This window comes from Manis javanica, chromosome 6 (genome assembly GCF_040802235.1).
Source record: "Manis javanica isolate MJ-LG chromosome 6, MJ_LKY, whole genome shotgun sequence".
In the NCBI taxonomy this organism is placed as follows: Eukaryota; Metazoa; Chordata; class Mammalia; order Pholidota; family Manidae; genus Manis; species Manis javanica.
In genome coordinates, this window is record NC_133161.1 from 106494578 (window position 1) to 106515350 (window position 20773).

A 20773-nucleotide genomic window follows, 5' to 3' on the forward strand; every position below is an offset into this window, starting at 1 on the left:
GTAGTCCCACTAGGAAATGCGCTCCCACGGCCCGGCGCTGCCCCCACGCGCCACCCGCGCGTTCGGGCCACGGGGCCGCGGCCGCAGCCTAGGCACCGCCCGCCCGCGCGCCGCCCGCCCTCTGCTCCTCCTCTGCTCCTCGCGATCCCTCCTCCTCCGGGTCCCTCCTCCGAGTCCCTCCTCCTCCCGGCTCGGCCTCGCCGCGCCCCCGCCCCGCGAGCTAGACGTCTGGGCAGCCCCGGCGCAGCGCGGCCGCAGCCTCCGCCCCCCGCACGGTGAGCACGCCCGCCGCCCGGGCCACCGCCTCCCCGCCCGACAACCGGCTACCTTCGCCCCCGCTCGCCGTCGCCGCCGCCGCCCCGACCGAGCGCGGAGAGCCCTGCGGCGCCTCGGGCAGCGATGCGCCCCTGCGGGACGGCGGGAGCCGCGCTCCTGGCGCTGCTGGCCGCGCACTTCCAGGCGAGTCCGGCGCTGGAGGAAAAGAAAGGTAAGGGCGAGCCCCGCCGGCGCCCCGCGCTCCGCCCTGCTTTCCTGTTCCCCGAGGATCGGCGCATTTCTAACCGGGACCGTGGGAGGAACCGGACCTTCGCTGCTGGGCCCGACGAGCCCGCGGCGGCTGAGGCGGGGAGACTACGGGCGCGGGCAGCGGGCTGCGGGCTGAGTGTGGGGGCCACCGTCGGGCAACTTCTTTCCTCACTTAACTGGCATCCCGCGCAAGGTCAGCGTCCGAGGGGAAAACTTGGTGCCCGGCCGGGGCGGGGCGGCCGCGGACCCCCTGTGCCCGGCGCTCCGACACGTGCGCCCTGCTGGTCCGCGCGAGGGGTCGGAGGGGGCCGGGGATGCGCGCCCGAGGGCTTAGGGAGGCGAAGGAGGACCTGCGGGAATCCGTCCACCCTTCTCGGGCCTCCCAACGGACCCCCGTGTCCTCTCCACACCGGGTGGGTCTCGCATGTCAGCCGGCTGGCTGGCCCCGCTCACAGGCCCCTGCGAGCTCTGTACCGGGTGTGGAGCGGCAGCCTTGAGCTGGGAGGCTGGGAGAACTTGTTTCTGACTCTTCACTACCTGTGGCTACCGGGAAGGGAGGAATTCGTTTCCTCTTAGGCAAAAGAGAGGGGCGGGCGCGGGTCGCCTGCCGGGCGCAGACCCCGCAGTCACTCTGAAAGCGCCCCTCAGGCCAGCCCGCGGCCCCCTGCCGGCCCCGCGCCCCTTGGGCTCGTGGGGTCTCGGTAAACGATCGCTTCCCCGGAGCTGTCGAAATTTCCCCCACCCGCGGCCCTTTGGTGGCGTTTCTAGACTTTGCGGTGGAGCAAGACGGAGCGGTGGGACCGGCCCCGGGAGCGCGGCTGAGTCCTGGTGCCCAGCTCCCTCGAGGCGAAACCCATCCTGCCACATGCCCACGGTTTTTCAAAATAGGGCTCGCGGCAAACTTCTTCTTCCACATCCCGAGGTCATTTGACCTGTGGCCAACCAAAATATTAAATTTAATTGAAGGATAAAAAAAAAACAGGTTGATGTCCGTGGTGACAAATGTCCAGAGCAGGCGTGAGCGAGGCTGGCTTCGTGACTACCGACTGTGATCCCGCTTGACAAGAGAAACACGCCTCAGAAGGTTTAGTCGCACAGTTTCAACAGCAAGCGTCCGGGTCCCAAGTCAGGTCTCTGCTTGCTGCTGACGCCGCTGGCGCCGGGAGCTGCGGTTGGTGCCGAGTGTGTCTGCTGGCGGAGCCGTAGGCATAGAGCGGTGGCTCCCAGACTTTGTTGCACATTAGAATCACTTGGGGGTTTTTAAAGAAACGAAACCACAATAACAAAATACAAAAACAAAAACGAGTGTTGCTCCCACCCCCCAAACATTTTGATTTCGTTGGTCTGGGGTAAGACATGGGCATGGGGGTTTTTAAAAGTTCCTCCTGTGATTCTCTTGGGCAGTCAGATTTGGGAACCACCAGCAGAGAATCAAGATTGGTAAAGTACTTTTACCTGCCACTGCAAGGAACTCTTGTGGACGTGTGGAGTTTTCACAACCTGGCAAAACGTAGGAATGAGGGAGGTGGTGGAAGGGTGATTTCAGTAATAAAGGATGAGTCTTTTCACTGACAGAGGCTGTGGGGAGCTTTTCCTGTTGACTCAGAAGGGCTCTCCCTCCTCCAGCAGAGTCCAGGAGCCTGTGGTTCTGCTCCTCAGTCAGCAGACAGTAGGGTCCTCCTAGGCAGGTGGCATCTCTCCTTTTCTGCTGCCGGGTACCCCTCGCCTTATTTTAAATTAAACTCTTGGAGTGCCTCCAAAGCATCACTTTTCTCACTCCAGAAATGTTCCCAGCTCTGCTACTACCCTTTGAACACTACTATTCATGCTTGGAGATTTGTTTCTAAAGAAATATAAATACCACTTAATTTGTCTGTTCGTCCCATATTCACTTAGAGTGCTCCTAAATAGAATAGAGCAGGTGAGCAAATGCCATCCTGTTAGAGTAACATTAAAAGACCAAATCCTAAAGGGCAGATTATTACAAATACAAAATGAGTTGTTTTACAAAAAGTCTTAAAGACCCTTATCAATCAAATTTAGTTAGTTTTGCTCAAGAAAATTTACTCATTTTAGATTTGTTTGGTTCTAAGATATATCTTCTGTTCTTATTGTACTCAGTACTGTCAAAACACTCTTAAATGTCCTTTTCACACTTACAAGGTAGATACTTTCATCATATGTGGGGAAACTGAGGTACAGAGAAGTAAAGTGACTTTCCCACAGCAAATAAGAAGCAGACACAGGATTCAAACTCAGGCCTTCTTGCCTTAGAGACCTCCCTCAACCACCTAACACCTTATGCAAATTCTGGTTTTAGGAGAGTCAAGTCTGGTGGGTGTGAGCATCTATCATCAGATGCTGGGAGGGGGGGGAAAAGGACCAGGAAACTGTTCAGGGTCTAGACTCCTGCTGGGGTTACTCAGTAGTCGCTCTAGCTGCCTTTTGGGGAGGTCACTCAGTCAGCCAATCAACAATGAGCTTAGATAAGGCTTAAGGGATGTTGAGCAAGCCCCTTGCTCTTGCAAAATGGAAGAATGGAAGAGTAACGGGGTTGCTCTAGCAGAGAGCCTGGGTAGTATTCCTAGGAGGGCAGGAATCCTCAAAGCACCTGGCCTGCCTGGCCTGGCCTGTGAAAACACTCTCAGCTGGGTAGGTTTGTGCTGTATTGAAGAGAAGCAAATGCAGGCATTTTGAATTGTATCCAAAGTGAAGAACCACTACCCTCTTTTCTCTAAATGGAGTTCAGGTCTGAGGAGGCCCAGTTCCATCCTGGCCTCGAAGCCAGGAGGCTGCCTTGTCGCTCCAGTTCGGCAAAGGCAGCCATGGCACTGACCAGCTCCAGGCTTCTGAGACCTTCTTTCTGCATTCAGTGAATATTTCCTGAGCACGTAGAATGTGTCGGACATCATGAGTCGGAAGAGGCAGAGGCCACCTTAGTGGTTTCTATTACCACTTCCAGAATATGATTCTTAAGCCATTAATTAAGCACAGACAGTCCCCGACTTATGATAGTTCTATTTACAAGCTTTTGACCCTGCAATGGTAAAGAAGGAAGGATGGCATTCAGCAGAAACCGTATTTCCAATTTTGAATTTGGATCTTTTATTGGGCTAGCAATATGCGCTCTGATCCTCTCTTCAGACTGGGCAGGGCAGCAAGCACAACTCCCAGTCAGCCACGCAATCGTGAGGGTAGGCAGCTGATAAACTGACACTCATCCTGTGCTCACACGACCATTCTGCTTTCCACCTTCAGTACAGTATTCAGGACATGACATGAGTACTCAGTGCTTCATTAAAAAGTAGGCTTTGTGTTAGATGGCCAACTGTAGGCTACCGTAAGTGTGCTGAGCACCATGAAGGTAGGCTGGGTGAGGCTATGATGTTTAGTAGGTTAGGTGCATTACATGCATTTTCTACTTATGATATTTTCAGTTTCTGATGGGTTTATTGTGATGTAACCCCATTATAAGTTGAGGAAGATCTGTATTAATAAATTGCTTTTCAAATCTGAAAAGGAGACCAGTGATCTGTGTGTCTCATATATCCACATCTATGTAGCTCTGTCTAGCAGTAACTGGCTGATAGCTCCAACAAGTTTTTGACCATCATTTCTGGCTTTATATATTTAGTTTCATAGTCCATAATTTTTCAGAAGCTTATTCTGAAATTATAAGAAGCTGACTGCCAAAATCCATTGTGCTGCATAATTAGACTTGGTCTGTGTGGCACCACTAACATGTTTTGAAATGTTTTTAGAGGTAGTGTCAGTAAAGATGAAGGATTCTGCCCTGTTTCTAAAGAAAACCCACCTTGTTTTTCCTTTGATCCAAGCTCCAGGACCAGCAGCTAGTGTCTGAAACTTTTTTGAGAGGAGTTACGAGCCAACTGTAATATTCAATGGATGATTATGGATGCTTAAGGGAAGGTGGCCCCATGCTGGTTCCCCTGATCCTGAAACTGGGCTAGGATCAGAATGTTAGAGACCCTCAGCTTGTGAAGGACCCACCTTGGAAATCATCTGGCCCTCACTAGGTGGCCTGCTGTGAAAGTTGTATGTTTGTGTGTATGTTTTAATTTGGACTTACTAAGTACAGTGGAAATGGGCTTATCTAAAGTTACTAATACAGGTATGTTTGGAAGAAATTTCAAATTGTAGAATATGGTCCATCCATGCACTGTTCCTGTGTAAATACAGTTTCAACTAGATTCTGTTCCTTGGGTCTGTACTGAACTAATTCCATTTCATTTTCTTCTGTCACTTACAGACATCTGAAATTACGAAGAAACATTTTTGGTCTTAGTTAATTATTCCTGGCTTATTCTTGAACCATCAACACATATGGAATAGAATATATATCTTACTGTGTTCTTATCATTCCCATTTGACATCATAGCTTCTGCCCATACCTTCTTTTTCATTTTCTTCCTAAAAGGTTGTCTTTTCTAAGAAAATTCCAATAGTTGGTTCTTAGCACAGCACCTAAGGATAGTCTGCAATCCAGCTTGTTTGACACAAGCAGGTTAGTTTGAATTTGGGCAAGTAGCCAGGTTTTGAGACATGTCAAATAACTGGTTTGTTGAAATTGTCACTTTTTCAGAGTCTTAGGTACTGCCTTCTTCCTCCATATTTAGATAGAAACACTCAGTTCAGTTGTCCAGAAAGTTCCCTGGGCCAGCTGGGAGTTGGGGGTAGTGAGCAGTGGTGGCTTGTTTACTTAGCCTTGTTAGAAGTTAAGTGCTGCATTTGACATTTTAGTCTCTGAAGGCCCCAAAGTATAGTATTATATGCCTGACCCTGTTCAAGAAGCAAATGAATTATGTATGCTTAAAATAAATTTTACCTACCAAATTTCAGCAGCTCACTTTGGAAAGTAGTCAGTCAAAGCTAGCATGGGGAGGGGGGGATGAATTTTCCCTTTTGGCTCCAAGTGATACCCCATTCATGTGGGTTCCAGGTGAAGACCCAGAGTCCAAGTATCTTTCCTGAGTATGTCTGAACCTTCTCACTAGCAAGCGCCTCCAATCACAAGTCAGGGACTGGTGTTGATGTGGGTGCCTGGGATACATTGTACATACACCCACACCTGCACCCTGTTCTAGGGGGAGCCCACAGGGCCCTGATGTAATATAAATAATTACATAAGTTAACCACTGTTGTTTGTCCTTCCAGTATAAGGATTAGTATTGCTACCTATTACAACTTTTATTTGCTCTTTTTTCCCTTATGTTTGACTCATAGTGAGCAATTTGTACTGTTTGACCCACATTTTGAGATGTAGGAATGAATCGGACTTGGTACTTGCCCCTAAGTGTCTGGAATTCAGTTGGGGGAGAGAGACCACTGGATAATAAGTATGAAACAGATGAGGAGCAAGGATAGAATTCTGCAGGATAAAGACCTCTCCTGGGTTAGTCTTTGCTCCTATTTCCATCTGGAAGGGATTGCACGTTTGACCTTCAGAGAGCCATGGGTACTGTCCAGGGAACGGCATTCCAGGAGGAGTGCAGTAGCAGCCCGGTTCTGAAGAGCCCTGGTCATCTGGTGCGATGGGATGGGAGAGAGCCGGGCAGACCGCGGAGGAGTCGGAAGCTAGGAACTGGTGTGATGTGATTGGTGTTCTAGAAAGAGGGCTCAGCAGGACTGTGGGAATGGATTGGGGCGACTGTGGACATGGTCAGGGGCAACTAGCCGGCAAGGAGACATGATGAGGCAGGAGAGTGAGGATGTAGAGCAGGTGAGCCGGCTGACCCGGACGCAGAGCCAGCTGAGAGGTGTGTGTCACGAATGTAAGAGCCAGAACCCCAGTGACACACAGAGCTCTGACTTGGAATCCTGCATGAAAACGGAATCCATTTACAGGCATTGTGAAGGCTCTGTGAGGAGTAGGTCCAACTGGGGGAGTTTGAAGTGCTCAGAAAAGTCCAGGAGGCAGAAAATACACAGGCCTGGAGCTCAAGAAAGCGGTTTGACCTGGAATGGTCATTTTTTGAGATACTTCAATTGTAGGTGTTGTCTCTGGCCATAGAACACCCCTGCCCCAGCCTGTCTCACGCTCACAGTCTCCAGCCATGTTGGACCAGGCTGGGTTCTGGATTACCAGCTTCTCTCTGGACTAGGCTGCTGTGGTTAGCAGCCTGGTTAGTTGCAGTTCTCAGCAACCGATAAATAATATATTGTGCATATAAATATCTTGGGGATCATATTTGTATATTGCTGCAGGTCCTCACATAAGAATCTTCTGTTTCTTATTTAAGACGACATCAGTTTATGTGGTTTGTACATTAGCGAATGAACCAAAAGAACTAGGAAGCTACTTTTTCCTTTTTGTAAAGCAGTAGTTTTTGAACCTTGAACATACCTTAGAAACCTGAGAGGCTTTTGAAAAAGAGGGTGCTTTGCAGCACCCCAGACCAGTTGAATCAAAATTTCTCAGGGATGGAGCACAAGCAAACACATTTTAAAAAACTGCTTGGGAATTCTGAAGAATGGCGCATGTGCATTCTCAAGATCCAGGAAGAGCTTCATTAGTAAATCACTCTCAAACTTGCAATGTTTTCATGAATTAATCCATGAAAAGTCTACTGTACTGGCTCTGAGAGTGTCCCAAGGCAGCGATGGTAGCACCTTGAGGTAAATACAAATGAACATTTTTGGGGCCCCTCTCCCCAACCAAGCCTCTGAGTAAGACTCTCTGGGGATGAGGCCCACAGTCTGTGAGTACAAGCCCTCTAAGCAGATTCTGACACACACCACTGTTTGAGAAGTACCGCTACACTACACACAGGCCCCATGGAGCTTCTGGATATACCAGAGGACTAGGGTAACTATGCTGGTCCTCAAAAGACTAACATTTGGAAGGGCTGAGCGGGGAGAGACACACGAGAAGCACACCACAATGCAACATCTTACAATACATGCAATTTGGGATTTCAGTGGGAGCCCAGAAAAGGGACAAATTCCAGCTCTGTGATGGAGGCCATTTCTCAAAAACAGGACACTTAGCTGGACCTTGAGCAGTGAGATTTTTGCCCGGTTCCAGGCAAAGGGAAAAGAATGAGGACATAATTGTTCTGCAAGCCCACTGTTACTGGTCATTATATAAATGTAAATGTCTTGTTAGAGAAGATGCTAAGGTTTCAGAACTTCCTGCTTTATTTTTCTACATACTCATGAGAAAACTTAGTGTCTGAATTAAAGTGCCTGAGAGGTAACACATTTCACATTTAAAAATTAAAATGGTTGTTTTTTTTTTTAACAACAACTGGATGTGAGGAATTGAACAGGAATCTGAACTATAGTTGGTTGTGTTAACATTCTCCCCAGTAGCATGATTTGTCCCTAAACTTTGTTATAAGAAAAATGACTACTTCACATTCTTTACTTAACTCCTATGACAGAGAAAGGAAAGAGAAGTCTGCATCATTCTAGACACAATAAATACATATTGAACCACACAGAACCCAAAATGTCCCTGAAGTCATTTGAGTTACTGACACTTCTAAATTAGATCACATCTATTTACTGATTCACTATCGAAAATTACGGATTTACCTGTTTATTTGCAGAGATTATTTGGAAACAGGCTGATTTGTCAACAGAGAATAAAATGTGGCTGTTGGTGCTCCTGAGGGTACTCATGCCTTTATAAAAAGGTTCTAGACCACTGTTTACTTAGCAGGTGTTTTAAGAGTATTTCTGAAGGATTGTACTTTAAAAGCAGAAGTGTGGAACCTGAGGGTTTTCCTTCTGTGGACATACAGGCCTCTACAGAGTGGGTGAGCTCATGATAGCCTTATACATGATCTCATTCCACCCATTTGCTAAAGTTCTTTTCTTCTACTCCATGTTTTAGAGAAAATTGATGCATTACATACACTCTTTCTGAAATGACAAACTGACATTTTTATGTGAAAAACTGTTCATGTTTTAGTTTCTTTGCCCATACTCATAAATTCATCACTAGTTTAGAGTCTGGATTAAAACAAGTTATTGAATCTGAGCAGGTCTTTAAGGACAGGCAAGTATGACCAGAACATTTCTTATCATTATAAATGGGATTTCAGAAAGTTTTCAGAAAGAACATTTTTTAGTGTCAAAAATTTGTTTTTGTTTATTTCCCAGCAAATATTGAACACCTGAAAACTATAGAGAGATTTCATCACCATATGGCTTCTCTGAATTTACACAAAACCTCCTAGTTTGTTCTTATACTTCATAAACCATCATAGATAGATAAAATTGGGCTGAGCAAGGTAAATTAGACAAACTGTTTTAAGGTTCTAGTATTTTCAAGATTCTTTTTTTAGTGAAGTATATTTTAATATATAATTAGAAAGTTAAAAGTTATCATCTTAAAAAAAAATAAACTCTAAACCCCCAATTTCATCTACTTTTGATTAAGTACAAATGGCAGAAAAACAAAAGGTGATTGTTGAAGAATTATTATGTCTCCTGTTGCTTTTTAAGGTAATTTTAAGAGGCTTTTAAAGTTGATGAATTTCAAAGGTTTTTCTTGGCTTTGGTTTGCTACAAAGTTAATAGTGAATTAGAACTACCCTTTTAGTTACTTCTTGATTTCTTTATCTCTTCTGCGGTTTCCTGATACTTTTAAAGACTTCATACTGGTGCAAACTGGTGAGTGAGAGTAAGTATTGCCTTCATCTACCCTTCCTCCTCCTCCCCTTCCCACCTCTCTCTCTTTTTTGCAGGCTGTTATGATAAGCCTTCATAGAGAAAGAGAATTTTGACAAATAATGGCTAATGAAGAACTTTGACGTGGTGACTGCAAAAATATAGTTTTAAAGTTAGAAAGTGTCAAAGACTTCAGTGGTTATGATTACTTTTAACACAAATATACATAAGCATTTATCATTTCTGGAGAAGTAGTGTGGCTCAAAGAGTTTTTCTTGGGACGTAGCTTAACGTATTTTTCTCCTGTAGTCTGTTGTTAGTTATAATGAAAGAGAAACAGGTTAGAATCTACCTTCTAGTTTCAACCTCCATAAAATAACTAACCTAGGTGGTTCCAAGGGTCCTTCCATCTGGAACATCTATGAAATTAAAAACAAATCTAAATGCATACAAGATATTTATTTAAACATGTCAGTAATAAGTGTGTTGGCCCTATAATTTAGATGCTATTATGACATATATGTCATAGTAATAAAACCTTGCATTTATTTCAGTACTTTACAGTTAACACAATGCCATAACGTCCATCTTTCTGAGTCTCCCAACAGTCCCACAGGATGGGGATAATTATCCACATTTGAAGATGAGAGATCCAGGCTCACTGTGATTCTGCAGTTTGCCACGATCACTGGGCTTTTCGACATGTAGGTGCCAGGAACTTTTCTTGCTGTACAGCAGAAACTATTTTCCAACACTGGGGTGGCATGTCTCAAAAATTCTCCTTATTCCTCCTTGGAGACACCACTGGTTTTAGCTGTTGATACCTTCTGATTACTTTTAGTTGTAGTTGTGAATTGAAAGATTAACATCAAGTAGTCCTCAAACTTTCTGTTATATTACTTGTACTTAAGGCTCCTCACAGTTTTTGCATATTCCTTAGTTTTATTCCTTTTCCACTTTTCTCTTGTTCTGAAGTATTTTTTTTTTAGAGTTGTCTCTTATGTATGTGCTATAGTTGCCCATTTCACTAAATATAGGGCAATGAATTTATGAGCCTCAAAAACATATACTTTTAGAAATTAGAAGTATGACTTTTTAAAGTTGTATCATAAACTTCTGCAAACTTGGCAGGCCTATAAATACTTGGAGAAAAAAATGAGGGGAGAAAGCAACTTGGCATAGCAGTTGGGTCAGTACAAGTGCTGATGGTGAAGTGGGGTAACTCACAGATCTGTAGAGAGTCATTTCTGTGATTTAAATGAAGCATTAGGGTGTGTAAACAACTCTTGTGAAATGAGACAAATCAGTGGGGTATTCCAGGATTGTTCATTTCCTACCTCAGACCCTTTTAGGAAGCCATTCTTGCTAGGACTTTATTTGGAAGCATTGACTTTACAGAAATCAAAATTATTCACTTTGAGGAGCTTTGGCAGTTGAATGAAGGAAATGTGGAATGTGGCAGTTTGAAGATACCTCACTGATGGTGATATACCTTTTCCAAAAGACATTTCAAAATACAGTGTTCATTTTCCTCCATTGAAAGAAAGAACTTTATTGTTATTGTTTATTCCGAACATAGCAGAAATTTTTCAGTACTTCAGAAGAAATTCCCCAAAAGCATGTTTATATTTCATGATTATAAGGTGAGATAAGAAAAAGTCTTGTATGAAAGCTGAGTAATTGATCTTCAGTAGCCATCGGCATACTGCAGATTCAGAGAATAGCAGTAAGAGGGCACATTAATTTCTTTGAGCCTGAGATGATGCAGCTCTTGTTGGATAAGTAAACTTCCAGTGAACGGCCAGCCAGTGTATTGATTTCAGTGTGGCTTCAGTGATTTGGCCTTGAAGTCTTGCAAAAGTTACTTGGGCAAAGGTTGTGCCATTTCACCTTCAGTCAACAAAAGTCTGCTCAGCCAGGGCAGAACAGAAAGTAGAGCAATTTGATGAACTAGAACAATGTAAGAATCAGACAAGTTGCTCTTTTTTTCACTTCACTTTTGGGCTCTGTAGACTTTCTTGTTTAAGTTCAAAGTTAGTGATGTGCCTGGTTTAGGGGAGAGCCATTGAATGAGAGAAGCTCCATACGGCTGGAAGATGTGGGTATTTATCTGAATTTATCTTACCTTGTGACAGATTGTTCTTAAAGTCTTGGCTAGAGAAGCTAGGCTTTTGGGTTGTTGGACAATGGCCACTAAATATTCATACTATTACCCAGTAGGAAAAACACAGCTTTAAACTGTAGCCAGGGAAATAAGTAGTCTGAACCACATAGCCAATGAAAATGGGGTCTCCAAGGGAGAATTGACATTCTTCTCTTGCACATTTTGGGTTTTTTTCCCTGTCCTCCTTGGACTTCATTTGGGAAGACATGGGACTTTTATTCTCCTGTAGGCTTGCATCCTTTCCTCTAGGTGGTAAGGAAGAGGTGGAGCCGGGCGGTAGCCACAGGCGAAGTTCTGTGGTGGTGAGCACAGGAATGCTGGACGACATTTGTAGTCTAGCAGAAGTTTTACAGGCTGGGTGACTTCTGAGCACTGTTTACAAGGTTGGTGTTTAGTTGAGAGTCACTGGGTATCACAGAGTGTAGTCATAACAGTAGTCTTGACCTCATGGTCCTCACGTGTCCTGCTCACAAGCGCTGCCAAGCCAAAAAAGGCCTAGGCTGAACTTGAGAGTGGTTTTAAAAGTAACAGATAATAATTAATTAATACTCAGTGATTTTTGAAATGAACCATCAAACATGCCAACTCAGTTGCATCATCTCAGAGTTGGAGAGACAGTGATGAAACTATTAATCCACATCTGCTGAAGCAGCTCAGCAGAGCAGGGCCGGGGTCCCCGCACCAGGCAGGGAAGATGTGCATCTGCAGGTGGATTTCCCTTCAAGGAGGGTTTGGTTCAGGGAACTTTCATTCTCTCTTCACCGGCACACGTTTCTTTTGAGTCTGCAGATGGGCTGTGAGCAGAACCTTGGTTCTTGCCCTCTGGGGGGAATGTGCATCATAGTGTGAGTGACCAGAATGCGTTTACAGCTGGCACATGCTGACTCAAGCTGCGTGGCTACTTGCTGTCCTGCTGTCTGAACAGTAGCATTTCTGTCCATCTTTTTGGCTATGCTGAGCTCTGTTGTCAGAATTTTACAACAGGTGCTTCTGGTCACTAATCAACTGTTAGTTGGAGTAGAATTAATTCTCCTGAAGAATCTCTGCCCACTGGTGTTTTTTCTGGCTATAAAGTGGAATGTACATGTCATTTATTGAAAATGGGGAAAATGTTCAGGTGTTTCTTGACTCAAAGAGGGAAAGAGGACACTTCCTCTTCCAGGAATCATCTGTGTTTATGGGGTGAAGATGACTCACCAAGCTAGAGGTCAAAAGCCAATTGTTCAGGCCAATTTTTCTGGGAATAACTCTACTCTCAGAGGCCATAGCAGGTAGATGTTTGCTGGTTCTAAGTGTGTCCATAATCATCATGTCTCTGGATAGGCTTCTAAATTGAACATTAGTATAAAGGCTAAATAATGAATAGACCAGTGATTCTAGGACGAGTCATCACTACCATTTGATGGATGACTGTTGTTCTGGAAAAGGCACTACTAACTTTATTGCTAGTATTTATTTGACATTAAAATTTTTACAGGTAGGAAGAATAAAACATGTACATGGGACTAAAACAAATCTACAAAAGAGTGAATGCACCCTACTGTCCTTAGACCTGCCAGGTGGTGCTCCCACAGCTGCCCCTGCTCCATGTGCATGTGCTGGTGTGGGGCCATGCCTGGGGCCCCATCTGTGGCCCCAGGCTCCAGCCGGGCTGTGGGTCGCATTGGCCAAGTGGAGTGACGGTCGTGAGTCCTGGTTTCCTCATCTCTAAAATGAAGATAATGACAGTAGTCACCTCATGGGCTGGAGAGAGGACAGAGCACGGTACATGCTCCCGGAGCACATTCCAGAAGCGCTGATATTATCACTGATGACATGCACTGTGACCTCTAACCCTCACCACCACCTTTCTGATCCCTGTCGTAGGTGAGGAACCTGGGGTTTATCAAGGTCACATCACCAGCTGCCTAGGAAAGCAGTGGCCCCTGCCTAGGACACCTGTGCCCTTAGCCGCTGCCCACTTCTTCCCCAGACGTTCACCCTGTGCTTGGAGTCCTCGAGAGGCCATAGGACTCAGGCAGGGGCAGGCTCAGCTCCCCTTGCCCCATCACAGGACTCCCAGAGCACAACCAGCTAACCCCCTCCTTCGGTCCTGGGGAAACCTTCCTTTCCCTAAAGACCCTTGTTCTTTCCTGCATAGCTCTGGGACAGTCCTCTAAAAGTTCTTTGTTTCATTGTCCAACCTGATGAGTTACTCCTTTGCTGTTTTCACATTAAGACTTTTGTTGTGACTACTGGGAAGGCCCCATTTCTCCTGTGTTTTCTCCTCATCCCTTTACCCCTTCCATCACTGAAGCGCACATGGCAGTGATGGCTGCCCACATTTCCCCAGGCCAGCCTGCAGGCCTTCCTGGTCCCCTACACACCTGGACTGCCCCGCAAGGAGGGAGACGGACACTCTGCCTGGAGCCTTGGCCCTTTCAGCAATACTGAGCTTCCTACAGAGAGGAAAGAATGGATCTGTGTTCTCCTTCTCATTATTATTTTGTCTGAAACTCATTGAGCTGTTTGAAGTGGTGCTTGTGTGGGCTTGTGGTGGGCTGGGGGCCACTGCACGCCTCTGCAGCCCTGCCTCAGCCCTTCTCACCCAGTTTTTAAGGAGTAGGCCCGCAGGTTTGTGTGGGCGCGAGACGATGTACCACCATTGCCCTCTAGTTCGCAAGGTAACAGACTAGTCGTGGACCAGCATGTGCTGGAAACTTGCTGTTTCCTACCAGCAGCATATGAAAGTTATTTTTAAAGTTGTTTTAAATCTGTGAGTAAAAATAAACTGTTTTTGCTGCAAGGCACACCAAAAATGGAAAAGCTAATGGTTCGAAGATGATCATTTATCTCACAAGGCACTGCTTTAAACAGCAGGAGGATCTGTGAGATACTGGATTCACAAACTGGCTGAGGGGTCTAGCCTCTGTGCCAGTGTTTGCCCCGCGTGAGCCTTTTGGAGCCCAAGTGCACAGCCGGAGGGACATGATGTGCGTGAGCCATCCTTTTGGAAACCTGGGGGACGCACAGGGAAGCAACTCTTGCTTCTGGCAAGTGAGGCTTTGGGAGGCAAACATTTATTTTCCTTGAACATTAACTTTATGGTTAGCATTTTATTAAATGTTTAAAAGGAGAAAAACACGTGGTTAGGAAGGAAAGATTAAGTCAGTTAAATATATAGCATGTCCCCAGGTAATGTTGTTAAGCATTAAGTTCTTCACCTTCAAAGCACATTTGAAGTGGGTGTGTTTGAACACAGTATTTTGATCGTACTTCTTCTTAGTCTTGTTTTTTCTTAATAGAGAAGATGACTTTGAGTGTTGCAGTTCTTGAAAAATCATACTAAAAACAAAACACTGACCATGTTATATGAATAATACTTTGCTGCAATAGCAAAGCCTTTCATGGCTAACTTTTTCTTTTTAAAGAATTACAGATTCACAGGAAGTCACAGAATAGGCACAGGAGGTCCTGTGCACCTGCTCCCTCAGCACCCCCAACAAGGAAACATCTTAGGAGCAAAGTTTTAAATACTGGCACACTGGTGACACCATGTTTCTTCATTGGGATGCTGGTTACATAGACATGTTCATTTGGTGAAAAATCCATACAGCTGCCCGTCTCTGACTGGTGTACTTTTCCACATGTATGTTATACTGCAGTAAAAGTTCCTCAGTACAGAAGAGGAAAACCTACAGAGAAAACTGATTTGTTAGAAAATTCAGCATCTCAAAGAAGCTAAAAGTCAAGGCAATGCATCTACTCTTTCTTTTGGTAGAAATAGCAAAAGGGATCTTTTCAACTAAAAGTTAAGACTGACTGGTACCTTAATTTACTTGAAGTTAATTACAAACTATTTTCAAAATAGAGTTGGAGAAGGGTAGCCACAAAGCGGCATGCTCCTCCTCCTTTACATGGATATAACCCCCTGTAGGGAAAGCCCCATTTAACAGGTGTTAAGCTAACTGCAGGGTCCTAACCGCAGACGACTCCAGCACTGGGGCAACCAGAGCCGCCTTCTCTGTTACTCCCAGTGCCAGGCTCTCATGGGGCCGTACTGGGGTGGATACTGGAAAAAGGAGAGAAAATAATCCCATGTAAAGGAAAGCTCCCAGTTCACACAGCAAATGTATGTGCTATGCACCCACACCCAGAGGCCCTTGTGGAAGTTTCCAGAGCCTGCCAGCTCCATGCATTCTGAGCCCAGATTCTTACACTGTTATAGGCACAGCCATAAACTATGTTTGTAATACAGCTGGGGCAGTTTATTTTAGTAGGTGGTGTGTATAGTTTAGCAGAATTGTATATGTATGTTTCATTTTCATTTGCCAGTGCCCCTCAACTCAGCAGGCATGCATTAAATGCTTGCTGCTTACTGTGTTGTGTGTCAGCGAGCTGCTGGGTATTGAGTGCTGGGTGCTGGGTGACGCAGACAGAAAGTGGGCTGTCTGCCTGTAAGGAGCCTGTAGTCCAGAACCCCATTCATTCCATTTCTTTCCTGAATGTGCTTTGTGAATCCTTCAAAACTGAACTGATGGTCACAGGAAGCCAGAGTGGTTCACTAATGCACGTATGGACGTTAAGATAGTACTTCACAGCTTCCCCAGAGCCTTTGACACACTATTGCATTTGATTCATCATGTGAGAACAGCCTCATTTCCCTTTGCAATCTCGTGAGCAGGGCGATGTGGTAGATAGCGGCCTGTGCTCATGGACCAACTGAGTTAGTTCTGAAAGTCCGTGGGCTCTTCACATTTCCAAGTTGACCTCTGCCATTGTTTAGCATACACTTGATGTAGGAGATATAATTCCAATAATTTGGAAAGGCAGCTAGTCAGCGCAGATCAACTTTCTCCCGGAAAGATTCTGACTTTTTTTTTCGGATCCGAAAAATTGTTAATACTTCCTCAAAGGAGCTCTCTGAGTTCTGAATGCCGCCACTACAACGGGTATTTGACACGTGGACGGGCAGAGGGGCGGCGAGGGCTACATGCAGGGCCGGGCACCTCCCCCAGAGTATTTCAGTGCCGAGCGAGAGCACTGCGCTCTCCTGCCTCCATGCAGCAGCCGGAGCACCCGCAGGGTGGGCGAAAGGGACGCCTGGGGGCCAGGGGAGGAGAACACGGGGCCCTGGTGTCGCTCGTAAAGGAGCACGAAGGCAAGGTGAGAACCTGGCAGTTGGCCTGCTGCACCGGTGCTCCCTGGAAGGCGTGTACACAGGGAGACACCTGTCCCCACTTGAAGGCAGAGACCACTAAGTTGAGTGGGAGGACAGGTGGTGGTGTGCGAGCGGTGAGTGGAGGAAGCAAGCCCCGCCTGGAGCACGTGACCCCGCCCCCACACCGCGGTCCTAAAAGGAGACGTGGGGACCGAAGACACCGCGGGCTGCGAGCACTGCTGCCTGCCCTGTCAGGCCGGCGAAGCCTGTCCGCGCTGTTGCCCGCCTACCACGTGGCGTGGCCTGTGCTGGCTTCGGAGAGCCAGCTTGCGCGCAGTGTCCCCCACGGAGGCTGTTAAATAGTGGCGGAGCGATTATGAAGCTGCTCCGAGGGAGGGCCTGAGAGCTTTATATGGTTTTTTAAATTTGCTTACTGTTTTTGAGGATAATCTAAATTCTTTTAAACTTAGGTACAGACTGAGCCATTTTTTACCAGTAAGTCATAATTGGCATGTACATGTGCATGGTAAGCCCCCCTTACAATGACATTAAACAGCCACTTGTATCAGAAAGAAATTCAGAGCAGAGAAGGAAAGCGGTTGCCTTTGGCAGGCCCACATACTTTCCTTCCGTTTCCGAGGTCGTGCAGGCCTGCCTGGCCCCTTGTCTGCTACCTGAACACAGGTGCCTCAAATATTCCTCTCCGTTTTCTGGTTGTTTATAGCAGGAGGGCAGGCATGGGACCAGTTACTTGGTAGTGGCCAGAAGCAGCAGTGTGTGGCTGGCTGAGGTTTTTATGACTTAACAAGTTAGTTGCACAGCAGTGCTTCTCCAGTCAAGGTCTGCGGGAACTGTGTTCCAGTAGAAAGGGCCCGTGCACCACTAAGTTGGCACCATGAAGTCGGAGACATCACCATGGGAGTGTGTATGTCCTGGATGTAATGGAGCTCAGAGAAACGAAGACTTGGGCTGTCTTATCCAACACGCTGCGTTAGGGGCATGGTCATTAAATGGCTGGTTGACACTTGGGTAGTAAAAATGAACTCAGGATCAGAAGTTCTGTTGTACATGTCACACCTTAAGGGGAACCTAGAAAACAGGAGCAGTAGAAATGGTGAAACGTGTGAAACTGGTTGAAACAAGTGTGGATGTTTGACAAGAAGAACAGAAATTTTGAGGGGATGTATCTGCCTCTGGCAGGGAAGGGGCACAGGGGTAAGAAAAGGCAGAAGGTATGTGGAGGCAGCAGTCATTTCAGCTCACATCAGAGAGGAATGTGCTCTGCTGAGAGAGAGCCCCTCCATCTCTGGAGGTGTTTGGGGACCAAGCAGTCACTTGCAGGGTTACTGTTGAGGTGTGAGCCCATTTATAGTGACAGTGAGAACAGACGGTCTGAGTGCACATGAGTCTATAAGTACCCAAGAAATAAACATCCTGTTTCTTTTCATATTCTCTGTGCTGTCACAGTGTGGTTGCCAAGGAAGCAGTGCGTGAACTATGACCCCTGCACAGTTCTGCGAACTGCTCCTGAGCTTGGGGGGAGAAGGAGCCCAGGGCTAGGCGGGCCCTTGTGATCTCACTCTGACCAACACCTTTCTCTTCCTTAGACCAACCAGTTAATAAGCTCTGACACATGACTGTCCTCTTAACTTATCACTGATGGTGAGGCAGAAATTCAGAGTTCCCAGAATGTGTCATAGTTTGTCAGCAAATATTTCTAAACAAGTTTCTGTGTGGGTTAGAGTCAGGGTCTTGTTCCAACAAGGAAAGTGGCTCCTCAGAAAGTTTTATTGCAGGTACCTGAGTTTCCTGCCTTAAGCTTGGAATCTGGCCATCTGGAGGTCAGAAGAATTATTTTCTTCCCCAGAAATATATAAAAAGTGGATTACACCTCTGTAGCTATATTGCCTATAAACTTTCTGTAGAACAGCTGTATATATATATTCTGTCTTTCTTCAAAGAACTATTAATCCTGAGACCCACAGCTAAAGTCAAGTTGAATTCAGAGATACTTATGAAAAAGGTGGGCTTATAAGATCTGCATAATTCTAAAAGTCCTCTGTTTGACATAATTGGACAGTTTTTTCCATTGGAGAGAAGGTTTGGTAAATACAAATGGGTGCATTAGACCTTTGCAATTTATTTTACCCATAGCTATTTTTAGTGCATGCAGAACTGGTTTGAAATACTACAGAGTAATATTTAATAGTGCCTTCCTTTACTCTGCATTTTGTCATGGGTGACTAAGTAACCAAAGAGAGACTGTTTTTGTTTTTCAGTGTCTACTTATAAAACATGTTATTGAACTACTGTGTTTTGGGACAGCATGCTTTTTCCCAGAAAATCTCAGGTTAACATTAAGTAGGCACTGGATGTTTATCTTTTCTTGTTTGTAGGACCATGAGAAACTCGGTAACCCTTGTATATACTTGACGTTATTAACTAGGTGAGAGGTCATTGGAATATTTAGAATTCCACTGTAAACTTCAGATTATCAGGTGAAGCCTCTATCTATATCAGAAAATCTCTGTTATTCATCTAGGAATAAAAGTGGTCATGTGAGAAAGAATGCATGTATTTCTGCTGGGAAATCTACATCCAGTGACAGAAACCCAGGCAACTTTGTGTCTTTTCTGGAGTCATAGGAAAAGCACTTCTGTTCACAAGGGTGATGATGATAGGGTGTCCAGTTTGGGCCTCTTCTGTGATAGATGTAACTGCACACATGGTGGCAGGGTCGCTGATGAGGGGTAGAAGTTACATGTAAAAACATGGGTGAGCTGGAGGTCCTCTGCACATCCTTGGTGACAGCCTGAATGGCGTTATCATTATTCACGTTCTGCAGTAGCTGCCGTCTAGTCTGTAAGCTCCAGTGGGCAGGAGCTACCCAGTTCATCAAGCCTGTAACTCCCAGCACCATGCCCTGTACACAGTAGGCACTAAGTACCGACTGCATGCATTGAACATACCAAAGGATGGCTGCATTTCAGATAAACTGAAACCCTAAGACATCTTTATTCACTGACAAGCATGAACGTATTTAAAATGAAAGAGAAAAATAGTTTGACCCAGCAGATTACACTGTGATGTGCTCAATGCAATGGATTTTTCTCATTGACCTTCTTTATACTTGGTACATAGAAAAACAAGCATGTCTGAATGAGTCTTATAAGTGTCTTCTTATTTTACTTTCCAGAGAATTCATCTCTACAGGAAAGAACATATATTGATTTATAAGTATTTTTAAGGAATTATTAGTTGGATTAAAATTGTGTCATCAAGGAAAAGCATATCTTAACTTCCTGCAATCATGATGAAACCTCTTCTTGTAAAGGATCTAAAAATTATCTGTATCCACCATTACCCAAACAACTCAGGGGGTATTGATTTGTTTCTTTTTTAAATTCAAATTAGTAGAAATTGAAAGGCAGCTCAGAATAGTATGTGATCTTCAGAGTCAACTTAGTAATTAAAAGAAAACTAATTATTTTTGCATGGAATATAATAAATTGATTTTCAGTGCATAACAGAAGGTCATAACCATAACAGCTCTTAAATATTACATCAAAGAAAAGTTAGTTTGACTTTGATTTACTTTGGAAATAACCATTAACTCCAACCTCAAGAAACACTATGAACAAGCAGCTTGCTCCGCTCAGGTGTTGTAAAGTCAAGTAGCTAGTTGTTATGTACTGATGATAAGGCTCAGAAGTAACATCTTAACTGTCCATGTGTCAGGACCTGCCAAGTTGGCTAGTTGACACAGATGAGACCACAGGTGCTAAATGAGGGCTTATCGATTAAATAAAATTGAATTTCAAGGAAAGGGGAAGCAAAATTCACTTAATTCTCAGACTTGTCTTCCAAGTATCAGATGCTTTTTGGCATTCAGTGCAAGATTGCCCATTTTCCAGTTGTCCTTCCATGTGGCATGGATGTGGGTGAGCATTACCTTTAGAAGAGGGCTGTGTGTATATGAATGCAATTCACTGTATGTAAGTATATGAGGATGTTATGAAGATAGAAAAGTTGAACTGTCAACCACATGGTTTTAATCTTCAACCCAGAAAGCATAAAACAGAAATAATCAAAAGAAATATCTAAACAACATAATGACAGCAGGTCAAACTTTGCTGCCATTCATGCAACTGGAGAGGAGCAGTGGTCTTGACTTTGCAGGAGAAAGTTTAGCAAATGTCTCTTTCTCATTTTACCTCTGGAAATGTGAATTAGCCTTACAAGTCATTTTGCTGGGATGTGAAAGCTGCCTGTGAACTGCCTTTTGCTCTTTTTCAAATAGACTATTT

At 45.1% G+C, this 20773-nt stretch overlaps 1 protein-coding gene across 2 annotated transcripts in view; it reads left to right on the forward strand.

Annotated features, from left to right (window-relative positions):
• Positions 1–251: 251 nt before the first annotated feature.
• EGFR (epidermal growth factor receptor) overlaps positions 252–20773 on the forward strand; it is a 205753-nt gene continuing 185231 nt past the window's right edge. Inside the window, exon 1 of one of the 2 annotated variants that reach the window (XM_036994949.2) lies at positions 252–487. In XM_036994949.2, the coding sequence (XP_036850844.1) occupies positions 400–487 (88 nt within the window). In that variant the 5' untranslated portion in view covers positions 252–399. The remainder of the gene's footprint in view (positions 488–20773) is intronic. The other variant, XM_073239171.1, reaches the window with a different exon arrangement.